The 12,268-nt window shown below is 39.4% G+C and overlaps 1 protein-coding gene across 1 annotated transcript in view; it reads right to left on the reverse strand.

Annotated features, from left to right (window-relative positions):
• The window catches only part of LOC100465963 (ubl carboxyl-terminal hydrolase 18), a 13,418-nt gene extending 7,992 nt beyond the window's left edge, over positions 1-5,426 (reverse strand). Inside the window, exon 1 of the mRNA XM_034645972.1 lies at positions 5,372-5,426. Within this exon, the coding sequence (XP_034501863.1) occupies positions 5,372-5,426 (55 nt within the window). The remainder of the gene's footprint in view (positions 1-5,371) is intronic.
• Between the last annotated feature and the right edge of the window lie 6,842 nt (positions 5,427-12,268).

The raw sequence follows: 12,268 nt of genomic DNA on the forward strand, positions 1-12,268 counted from the left end.
TTGGCTCAGGTCATGATCCCAGGGTCGTGGGATGGAGCCCCGCATCGGGCTCCCTGCTCAGCTCTCCCTCCATCTGCTGCTCCCCCTACTTGTACTCTCACGCTCTCTCGCTCTCTCTCTCTCTCTGGCAAATAAATAAATAAAATCTTTAAAAAAAAAAAAGATCTCAAAACTACTTATGTTAGCCAAATATAGCAGTAAAACCCAGTGGAGATTATCATTTGGGCAGGCTGGCAGGCCAGATTCCAAAAGGAAAATCTTCAGAGCTAATCACAGAGGAGAAACAGGTAGGTGTGGCTACAAAAGGAAGGAAAATGAAACCTAGAGATCTAAGAAGGATGGAGAAAGGCAGAGTTGGCAGAGAACATGTAGTTGACATAAGCAGGTGGCGATAAGCACACAGCAGAGAAAAAAGGATGGTTTTATTCCAAGGAAGCTGAATTTTCAAACTCAAGCCCTGACTCAAAACATTGGCTCCAACAGAGGATTTTTAGGGCAGTGAAATTATTCTGTATGATACTATAATGGTGGATACACATCATTACACATTTGTCAAAACTCATATAATGTACAACACCAAGAGTGAACCCTATTGTAAAGAAGGAACTTTTGATGATAATGATGTGTCACTGTGGGCTCATCAATTGCAGCAAATGTACCACTTTGGTGTCAGATGTTGATAATGGTTGAGATGAGGGTGGAGGGAGTGATAGGGTGTATGGGAACTCTGTACTTCCCACTCAAATTTGCTGTGAACCTAAAATTGCTCTAATCGTCTATTATTTTTTAAATTCTTTTTGGTTTCAAGAACTAAACTAACCTAGCTCCCAACCTTCCTCAAATTTTTACCCTTAAAATAAACAGGAGATGTGAACGATAGAAGCAGATCTAAGTCCACCATCATTGTAGCCACAGAATCAATCAGGGTGTTCCAAGAAACAGCAAAAAAAACGTGATGCTGGAAACCTGGGTCATCTAGGTCTCTAACTGGGCTCTTCACCCACAACTAGACTCTCCCTAAGGAAAACTGACTGTCTTTAAATGCCCTAAAAGGAACAAAATTAACGTGCCTAGAACATGATACAAACCAACTCACAGCCTTCCAAATCCAACCCATCATGGCAACAACAAATTTAGACCTCATCTTTTTTTTTTATTTTAATGCTTTTTTATTGTATTATGTTAGTCACCATACAGTACATCCCTAGTTTCTGATGTAAAGTTCGATGATTCATTAGTTGCGTATAGACCTCATCTTTAATCATTTGTTGTATGTTTCTTGAGTAATGGTAATGTGCTGTGTACACGGATTAGAACATACCAGATGAAACCCCAAATAAGAAGGAATGAATCTTGGGACTACTTTATCTAAAAGAAATAACCCATGTGGAAGGCATTAGGGCTTATCTTCTTTGAGGCTGTGTACATGTTAAGTATTTCCCCTTTGCAAGCCCATCATAGTGTAAAAGTGCCAAAGGCATGAGCACTGGGTGTTATACGCAACTAATGAATCCTTGAACACTACATCAAAAACTAATGGCAGCTAATTGAACATAGCATATAAACATATGTCAGCTAATTGAACATAATAAAAAAATTGAAAATTTAAAAATTTTAAAAAATAAAAGTACCAAAAGCACAACACATTTTTAATAGTGAAAAAGGAAAAACAAAACAGAAAGCATTTTATTTTAGTTCTTTGATAGTGCTCCATAAATCAAGATGGAACTATATATATACCTATGTACTCTCCTACCCATTTTGTTCCTATGAACACGTTAGTCTAGATATCTAGATTTAAACACCCTCCCCCCATCTCACTCTGCCACTACATAACACTATAAATAAATGTTTTCAAATGTTTTAAAACATTTGCCTTGTTTAAAGGGTGCCTGGGTGGCTCAGTTGTTTAAGGGTCCGACTCTTGATTTTGGCTCAGGTCATGATTGCAGGGTCCTGAGACTGTGCCCCTGGTCAGGCTCTGCGCTGAGCATGGAGCCTGCTTAAGATTCTCTCTCTCTGTCTTCCGGTGCCCCGTCCCCCATCAAATAATAATAATAATAATATATAATATAAATAATTTGCCTGTTTTCTGGAACAATTTCAAAGTATAACTACCTCAATGCTATAAAACATGAAGTTAATGCCACTGCATTAATTTTCAAACACTTTGAACCCAGATTTTCAAGAGTCATAGAATGAAGTTTTATGTTTAAATATCTGAATTTAGCTTTCTTCCCAGGAAAAGAATGCGAGAAAGTTGGAGGGGGGTTAAGACTAAAATACTCTGATTTGCACAATTTGACAAAATCTTTCAAATTTCTCAGTATATATGCTCACTGACCCAGCAATTCCACTTCTAGGAATTTTTCACAAATATATTTGTATATTCACATGAATGTGTATATAAATGTGTAACTGCTGCATCATCTATACCGGTAAAAAGTAAAAACAACATAAATGCCTATGAATTGTTTAAATAAATGATGTAGTTGCTATATTACGCACCAATTTTTTTAAAAATGAGGTTGACATTTTTTTTAAATGAATAAATGTCTTGTCAGTAAAAGAGGTCCATCATATACTGTTAAGTGGGAAAAGGCAAATTACAAAACAATTTTAATGACTTGTATGGATGAAAATTTCTGGTAAAGTATACAAAAAAATGATACTGAGTTGAGGAGTAAGAAATTTCGGTTTCTACTTTACTATCTGTCTGCATTGTTTCAATTTTTTTTGGAATTTCTTTTTAAATTAAACACAAAACGCAAGGAGTCCAAATAAATATGTCAAGTTGCAGAAAAATTCATTGGCCCAATTTATGTATGTAATGAGTACAGACCATTATTGTAATTTGCAAAATCCAAATAAATTCCTTAATTGCCCAGGTGGCATCTGAGCAAAAACCCCCTTGGATGTCTTCCCTGGAAAGAATCTTCCAAAATTAACACCAAACTTGCCTCAATTTCCACGGAAGCTTCAAACCTCCACTGCGAAGTTCGATGCTAGGGAAACTCAGAAAAGCCTTCTGTTGCCTTGCTGGTGCCGAGCTCGGCGGAGAAGGCACAGCGGCTGCAGAGCGGCGGCGGAGTCCTCAGTCGTCTGGCCCCGCGCTAGGTCGCAGGCGGCGCCTCCCGGGGTGGCTCAGGCACCGCCCACCCACCCACCGCAGCCGCCCAGCTTTCGTTTCCCACTGAAAGGAAAGTGAAACTCTGCCGGAGGCGGAGTGAGCCCTGCGCCTCCGCTTGGGGAGGAGAAGCGATGCACCGCCCCCACCTGGGAGCCCGGAAGACCCAGCGAGTCTTAAAATTTGCTTTTACGGATGCATGCTGTGCTACGGGTACTTGCCGTTTGCCTACGATTCCAAGAACACGGGGGTCTTATCTGGAGTCTTATGATCGTGTCCTTGAGGAGGGCATGTAATGTGATGAGTACTGGGCGTTATAGAAACAAATCATTGAACACTACACATGAAACTAATTGAATTTACATTTTTTTAAAGGATGTGTTTTATAGTCCTTTGGTGTTTCATAGTATACATAACATTTTGTCTTGCGTAATATAATTTCTGAAATTGTGTATGTTAAAAATCGATGGCTTGTAGATTCCATGAAATGTGGCGCACAGATATAAAGTCCTTATTCCTTTGTTCTGCTGCTGTTGTGCGGAGCCAGCAGAAGAGGACATAGGTGGTGAATAGTGGAGCATAAAGAGGAAAGAAAGTAAGCTGTTTATTGCTCAGAACTTAGAATGGGAAGATCTAACAAGATGGTGCTCTTTGAAAGCTCGTTGGTTGACGTTTCTCAAAACAAGGCAAGAAAGAGTTTAAATTGAAACTGTGTAATAGTTGCTTCAAAAGAAAGTTTGGGGGCCACCTGGGTGGCTCAGCCTCTTAAGCGTCTGCCTTTGGCTGGAGTCATGATCCTGGGGTTCTGGAATGGAGCCCCCGCCACCTTGTTCAGCCAGGAGCTTGCTTCTCCCTCTCCCGCTGCCCCTCCCCTGCTTGTGCTCGCTCTGTCTCTCAAACGAATAAATGAAATCTTAAAAAAGGAGAAGAAAGAAAGTTTGTGCCTTAAGAAGCATTTTCTGTAGCTTGCATGGTTTCACAGAAAATCACGGATGTATTTCCTTCTCTTTTTCCTTTTTAATTTGAAGTGCAAGACAAGAAGCCATACCTAACTGCCTCACTTGAAAATTCTGCCTAAAAATTTGGTCGCAGAAGACGACGCATGGCTGATTTTATGAGATTATCTAGTTCTTCACTGTGGAAAGCTACTTTTAGAGAAGAGTTATTTGTGCAAGATGAGGAACAATTTATAGAACCTGATGCTAATTTTTGTTCTAGGAAAAGGACAGGCTTTGCTGCATGGAATAATGGCCAGTGGTGTTTTAACAAAAAGGAAAAAAAACCAATGACTGATAAATCACATATTAGCACTTCTTTACATAGCTCATTTCTCCACAAACACTTCTGGTTTCATGTGAATTGTTTGCTCATTCTCCTCCACAGCTCTTTCTTTTGTCTATTTCCCTCTGCATTTTTGTCAAGATATGCTTTTTTAAATTTTAAACTCCATTTTATTTTGCATGGTTCCAAAAATAAATTATAAGTTTGCTTTTCAGGTGTATATACTAAATCTCTCTCATAGAAGTCCTTTGGGTAAACGCAATCTCTTAAGGAGTGAGTGGAGATAAATTGAAGCAGTCTAACAGAACTCCTAAGTTTCAATTTCCTGGCATGGATTTCAGGGTAGAACTAAGATTATGACTTGGCATCTGTTAAATTATTTTTTATCCTCTGGCAATTTGTTGCCTTAATGGAGGACTTCTTTTAATTAAATATTTTATTTTTGGAAAATAAATTTAAACATACAGAGAAGTTACAAAAATATTACAATGACCCCATTACTCTTTACTCATTATTAACATTGTGGCACAGTTGCTTTATTACTTTTCTCTCTTGCGTATACATGCACACATACACACATGCCCTATATGTATATATTTTAACCAAGTGTTCTTTTGTTTGCTGAACTATTTGAGAGGAAATTGCATATCAAGATTCACCACTGGTAATAATCCAGTGTATCTCCTAAGATCAAAGAAATTTTCTTACATAAAGTGAGGGCAATTGTCAAAATCAGGAAATTTAATATTGATAAAATAAAATTTTCCAACACGTACAGTAAATCTTTAAATATTGCCAATTATCCCAATTTGTCCTTTATATTAATTCTCTTTTACCCACACAGACTCTAAGCCCCAATACCATTCATCTGGGTTTTTTATTATTAAATATTTTATTTTGAAATAATTGTAGAGTCACAAGCAGTTGTAACAAATACAAGAGAGAAATTCCAGTTTTCCCAACCTGTAAACTGATAGCACACATCATGACCACACATCATCAACATCGATGCAGTCATTGTCAATTCAGGACATTTCCATTACCACAAGAATCCCTCATATTGCACTACTATACCCACACCTACTTCCTTCCAGCCCTGCCCCCTCCTCATCTGGCATTACTCATCTATCCTTCTTTTCACTAATTTGTCATTTCAAAAATGTTATGTATTTGGAATCACACAGTATATAAACTTTGGGAAAAGTTGTGGGGTTTTTTCCACACAGTATAATTCTCTTGAGATTTATCCAGATTGTTGAGTGTATCAATAGTTTGCTCCTTTTTATTGCTCAGTAGTATTACATGGCACCACAGTTTAACAATTCATTTGTTGAAAAACAACTGGATTATTTCTAGTTTTTAAAAATAGGATTCAGAGGTAGAGTTCAGTGATTCGTCAGTTGTGTACAACACCCAGTGCTCATTACTTCAAGTGTGCTCTTAATGCCCATTGCCCAGTTATCTCATTCCCCCAACCACCTCCCCTCCAGCAACCCTCAGTTTGTTCTGTAAAGAGTCTCTTATAGTTTGCCTTCTTCTCTGTTTTTATCTTATTTTATTTTTCCTTCTCTTCCCCTATGTTCATCTGTTCTGTTTCTTAAATTCCACATATGAGTGCAATCATATGGTATTGGTCTTTCTCTGACTGACTAATTTCCTTTAGCATAACACCGTCTAGTTCTATCCACATCCTTGCAAATGGCAAGATTTCATTCTTTTTGATGGCTGAGTAATATTCCATTATATATATATATACACACACACACACACACACACACACACACACATCACTTCTTTATCCATTCATCTGTTGATAAAAATCTCAGCTCCTTCCGTATTTTGGCCATTGTGGACGTTGCTGCTATAAACATTGGGGTGCAGGTGCCCCTTGGAATTGCTATGCTTGTATCCTTTGGATAAATACCTAGTAGTGCAATTGCTGGATCATAGGGTAGTTCTATTTTTAACTTTTTAAGGAAACTCCACACTATTTTCCAGAGTGGCTGTACCAGTTTGCATTCCTGCCAACAGTGTAAGTGTGTTCCCCTTTTTCCACATCCCCACCAACATCTGTTGTTTCCTGACTTGTTAATTTTAGCCATTCTGACTACTGTGAGATGGTATTTCATTGTGGTTTTGATCTGTATTTCCTTGATGCCGAGTGATGTGGAGCATTTTTTTATGTGTCTGTTGGCCATTTGTATGTCTTCTTTGGAGAAGCGTCTCTTCATGTCTTCTGCCCATTTCTTGATGGTTTATTTGTTTTTTGAGTGTTGAGTTTGAGAAGTTCTTTATAAATCTTGGTTACTAGCCCTTTATCTGAGAAAACATGCAAATATCTTCTCCCATTCTATATGTTATCTTTTATTTTTGTTGACTGTTTCCTCCGCTCTGCAAAAGCTTTTTATGTTGATGAAGTTGCAATTCATTTTTGCCTTTGTTTCCCTTGCCTTTGAAGATGTGTCTAGCAAGAAGTTGCTGTGGCTGAGGTCGAAGAGGTTGCTGCCTGTGTTCTCTTGTAAGATTTTGATGGATTCCTGTCTCACATTTAGGTCTTCCATCCATTTTGAGTCTATTTTTGTGTATGTTGTAAGAAAGTGGTCCAGTTTCATTCTTCGGCATGTCGCTATCCAATTTTCCCAACACCATTTGTTGAAGAGACTGTCCTTTTTCCATTGAATATTTTTTCCTGCTTTGTCGAAGATTAGTTGACCATACAGTTGAGGGTCCATTTCTGGGTTCTCTATTCTGTTCCATTATTAATGTGTCTGTGTTTGTGCCAGTACCATATTGTCTTGATGATTACAGCTTGTAATAGAGCTTAAAGTCGGGAATTGTGATGCCTCCAGATATGGTTTTCCTTTTCTTTCTTTTTTTTTTGTTAAAGATTTTATTTATTTATTTGACAGATAGAGAGACAGCCAGCAAGAGAGGGAACACAAGCAGGGGGAGTGGGAGAGGAAGAAGCAGGTTCCCAGCGGAGGAGCCCGATGTGGGGCTCGATCCCAGGACTCTGGGATCACGCCCTGAGCTGAAGGCAGACGCTTAAGTGCTGAGCCACCCAGGTGCCCCCGGTTTTCTTTTTCAACATTCCTTTGGGTATTCAGGGTCTTTTCTATTCCATACAAAATTTAGGATTATTTGTTCCAGCTCTGTGGAAAATGTTGATGGTATTTCGGTAGTGATTGCCCTGAAAGTGTAGATTGCTCTGGGTAGCATAGACATTTTAACAATATTTATTCTTTTAATTCATGAGCATGGATTTTTTCCATGTCTTTGTGCCTTCCTCAATTTCTTTCATAGCATTCTATAGTTTTCAGAGAACAGATTCTTTACCTCCTTGGTTAGGTTTATTCCTAGGTATCTTATAGTTTTTGGTGCAATTATAAATGGGATCAATTCCTTGATTCCTCTTTCTTCTGCCTCATTGTTAGTATATAGAAATGCAACTGATTTTTGGGCATTGATTTTATATTCTGCCACTTTACTGAATTGCTGTGTAAGTTCTAGCAATTTTGGGGTGGAGTTTTTTGGGTTTTCTACATAGAATATCATGTCATCAGCCAAGAGTAAAAATTTGACTTCCTCTTTGCCAATTTGGATGCCTTTTATTTCTTTTTGTTGTCTGATTGCTGAGGCTAGGACTACCAGTGCTATCTTGAACAAAAGTTGTGACAGTGGGCATCCCTGTCATGTTCCTGACCTTAGGAGAAAAGTTCTCAGTTTTTTCCTGTTGTGGATGATTTCACTGTGGGTTTTTCTTATATGGCTTTTATGATATTGTGGTATGTTCCCTCTATCCCTGCATTGAAGAGAGTTTTTATCAAGAATGGATGCTGAGTTTGTCAAATGATTTTCTACATCTACTGAGAGGATCATATGGTTCTTGTCCTTTCTTTTTATTAATGTGGTATATCATATTAATTGATTTGTGGATGTTGAACCAACCTTGCAGCCCAGGAATGAATCCCACTTGGTCCTGGTGAATAATCCTTTGAATATACTGTTAGATCCTATTAGCTAGTATTTTGGTGAGAATTTTTGCATCCATGTTCATCAGGGATAGTGGTCTGTAATTCTCCTTTTTGGTGGGGTCTTTGTCTGGTTTTAGGATAAGGATAATGCTGGCCTTATAGAATGAGTTTGGAAGTTTTCCTTCTGTTTCTTTTTTTTTTTTGAACCAGCTTCAGAAATAGGTATTAATTCTTCTTTAAATGTTTGGTAGAAATCCACCGGGAGGCCATTCGGCTCTGGACTCTTGTTTTTTGGGAGATATTTGATTACTGCTTCAATTTCCTTGCTGGTTATGGGTCTGGTCAATTTTTCTATTTCTTCCTGGTTCAGTTTTGGTAGTTTATATGTTTGTAGGAATACATCCATTTCATCCACATTGCCTAATTTGTTGGCATAACACTGCTCATGACATTCTCTTATAGTTGTATTTCTTCGGTGTTGGATGTGATCTCTCCTCTTTCATTCATGATTTTATTAATTTGGGGCCTTTCTCTTTTCTTTTTCGTAAGTCTGGCTAGGGGTTTATCAATCTTATTAATTCTTTCAAAGAACCAGCTCCTAGTTTCATTGATTTGTTCTACGGGTTTTTTTTTTTAATTTCTATGTCATTGATTTCTGCTCTAATCCTTATTAAATCTCTTCTCATGCTGGACTTAGGCTTTACTTGCTGTTCTTTCTCCAGCTCCTTTAGGTATAAGGTTAGGTTGTGTATTTGAGATTTTTCTTGGTTCTTGAGGAAGGCCTCAAGAAACTTACTTCCCACCTAGGACCACCTTTGCTGCATCCCAAAGGTTCTGAACTGTCGTGTTTTCATTTTCATTTGCTTCCATGTATTTTTTTAAATTCTTCTTTAATTTCCTGGCTGACCTGTTCAATTTTTAATAGGATGCTCTTTAACTTTCATGTATTTGTGGTCCTTCCAAATGTTTTCTTGTAGTTGACTTCAAGTTTTAAAGCTTTGTGGTTTGAAAATATGCATGGACTAATCTCAGTCTTTTGGTACTGGTTGACACCTGATTTGTGACCCAGTATGTGATTTATTCTGGAGAATATGCACATGGAGTGTACTCGAGAAGGAAGTGCATTCTGCTGTTTTAGGATGAAATGCTCTGAATATATCGTCTGGTGCAGTGTGTCATTCAAAGCCCTTGTTTCCTTGCTGATCTTTTACGTAGACGATCTGTCCATTGCTGAGTGGGGTGTTAAAGTCCCCTAGTATTACTCTATTATTGTCGATGTGTTTCTTTAATTTTGTTTAATTGGTTTATATAATCGGCTGCTCCCAAGTTATGGGCATAAATATTTACTACTGCTAGATCTTCTTGTTTGGATAGGCCCTTTTATTATGAGAGAGTGTCCTTCTTCATCTCTTATTACAATCTTTGGTTTAAAATCTGGTTTGTCTGATATAGGATGGCTATCCAGCTTTCTTTGGATGTCCGTCAACATGATAAATGGTTCTCCACCCCCTCACTTTCAATCTGGAGGTGTCTTTGGGTCTAAAATGAGTGTTTTGTAAGCAGCATGTTGATGGGTCTTGTGTTTTTATCCTTCCTGACACTATGTCTTTTGATTGGAGCATTTAGTCCATTTACCTTCAGAGTAATTATTGAAAGATATGAAGTGAGTGCCATTGTATTACCTGTAAAGTCGCTGTTTCTCTAGATTATCTCTGTTCCCTTTCTGGTCTTTGTTACTTTGGGGCTCTCTCTTCGCTCAAAGGATCCCCTTTAATAATTCTTAAAGGGCTGGTTTAGTGTTCACAAATTCCTTCAGGTTTTTTTTTGGCCTAGAAACTCTTTATCTCTCCTTCTATTCCAAATGACAGCCGCATTCTTGGCCGCATATTTTACCCCTTTAGCGTGTTGAATATATCATGCCAGTCCTTTCTGGTCTTCCAGGTCTCTGTGGACAGGTCTGCTGCCAGCCTTATGCTCCTACCCTTGTAGGTCAAAGACCCTGTTGCTTTCAGGGTTTTCTCTTTATCTTTGAAATTTGGAAGCTTCAGTATCATATGTTGAGGTGTTGACCTACGTTTGTTGATTTTGAGGGGGGTTTTCTGTGCCTCCTGCACTTGAATGTCTGTTTCCTTCCCCAGAGTAGATAAGTTCTCAGCTATAATTTGTTCAAATAAACCTTCTACCCCTCACTCTCCTCCTCCTCTTCAGGGACCACTATTATTTGAATATTATTTTGCTTTATGAAATCTTTAAGTTCTCAAATTTTTCCCTTGTGACCCAGTAGTTGTTTTTCTTGCTTTTTTCTCAGCTTCCTTATTCTCCATCATTTTGTTTTCTATATCACTGACTCTCTCTTCTGCCTCATTCATCCTAGCTGTTAGAGCCTCCATTTGGGACTGCATCTCAGTAATCGCATTTTTAATTTTGGCCTAATTAGATTCTTGTAATTCTAAGGTGAGGGATCCTTTACTCTCTTCTATGCTTTTCTCAAGCCCAGCTAGTATCTTTATAACTATTTTTTTGAATTCTAGTTCTGACATCTTAGTTATATCCATATTGATTAAATCCTTGGCAGCGAGTACTACTTCTGTTCTTTCTTTTGAGGTGAATTTCTCCATCTCATCATATTGTCCAGAAAAGAATAGAAGAAAGAAAGAGAGAGAAAAAAAAAAACAAGAATAACAACCACAACAACAGAAAAGGAAAAAAACAAACCAGAAAAAAAAATAAGAAAAAAAAATCATCCAAGAAACAAAGCAGAACAGAAAATGAGATCCTGGGTGTATTTCATCTGCTTGTTAAAAGAAACTAGATCCCATGGGGAGGGGGAAAAGATGGCGGAGGAGTAGGGGACCCTTTTTTCAGCCGGTCCCCTGAATTGAGATGGATATCTACCAGACCAGCTCGAACTCCCACAGAATCAGCCTGAGGTGCAGGAAGATACATCTGGATCTCTACAAATGAACATCTCCAGTGCTGAGTATTGAGGTACAAAGCAGGGAGCCACGAAACCACGCACAGATATCGGAAGATGAATGGAAGGGGAAGGGAGCCGAAGTGCTCGGGTGCTGGGAAGCAGTAGCCACCTGCACTGGGGAGCAGGCTGGACTCACAGACCGGCACCTGTGAGAGAGCAGACTGAGACCGTGAGCCTGGGAATATGCGTGCGACCAGACTGAAAACTGGAGCTCCGGATTACTCACTGGAACCAGACTGATACCGGGAGCTTGGGAGTGTGCGCGTGTTCAAAATGAAAACTGGAGCTCCAGAGCACACACTCAAACTAGACTGAAACTGAGAGTTCGGGATCTCATACACATGACCAGACTGAAAACCAGAGCTCCAGAGTGCTCACTGGAACTGGACTGATACCGGGAGCTTGGGAGTGTGCGCACAACCAGACAGAAAAGTGGCACTCCAGAGTGCATGCGAACCACACTGAAACAGAGAGCATGGGAGCACACGTGAGAAGTGGGGGGGCTGGCGGTGTTAGAAGCACAAAGGACAGAGACGTGCTGGCCCTGGAAGCGAGGGCTGGGAGAGTGGCTGTGGGGCGCACAACCCGGGACGCTGCAGGGTTTTTAGCAGCACCAACAGAAACAGAGTTAAAGTGGCCAGGAGAGCTCAGTGGAGAGCAGACTGTGATCTCTGTGTTCTGAGACAGAGGCTAGGATATGGCCACTGCTGCTTTGACTCTCAGAAGAGGCATAGAAAACCACCAGAGAAAGCCGCCAGAGAACAAATCCCAGAAATACCGGTTCACATTGTGCCCAACCCATCCCCCCTCACAGGGAACGGGGCAACTCTACCCAAACAAGTTTGCCTGAGTATCAGTGCGGCAGGCCCCTCCCCCAGAAGGCAGGCTGAAAAATCAAGAAGCCCACAT

The sequence above is a fragment of the Ailuropoda melanoleuca genome, chromosome 16 (genome assembly GCF_002007445.2).
Source record: "Ailuropoda melanoleuca isolate Jingjing chromosome 16, ASM200744v2, whole genome shotgun sequence".
Classification (NCBI taxonomy): Eukaryota; Metazoa; Chordata; class Mammalia; order Carnivora; family Ursidae; genus Ailuropoda; species Ailuropoda melanoleuca.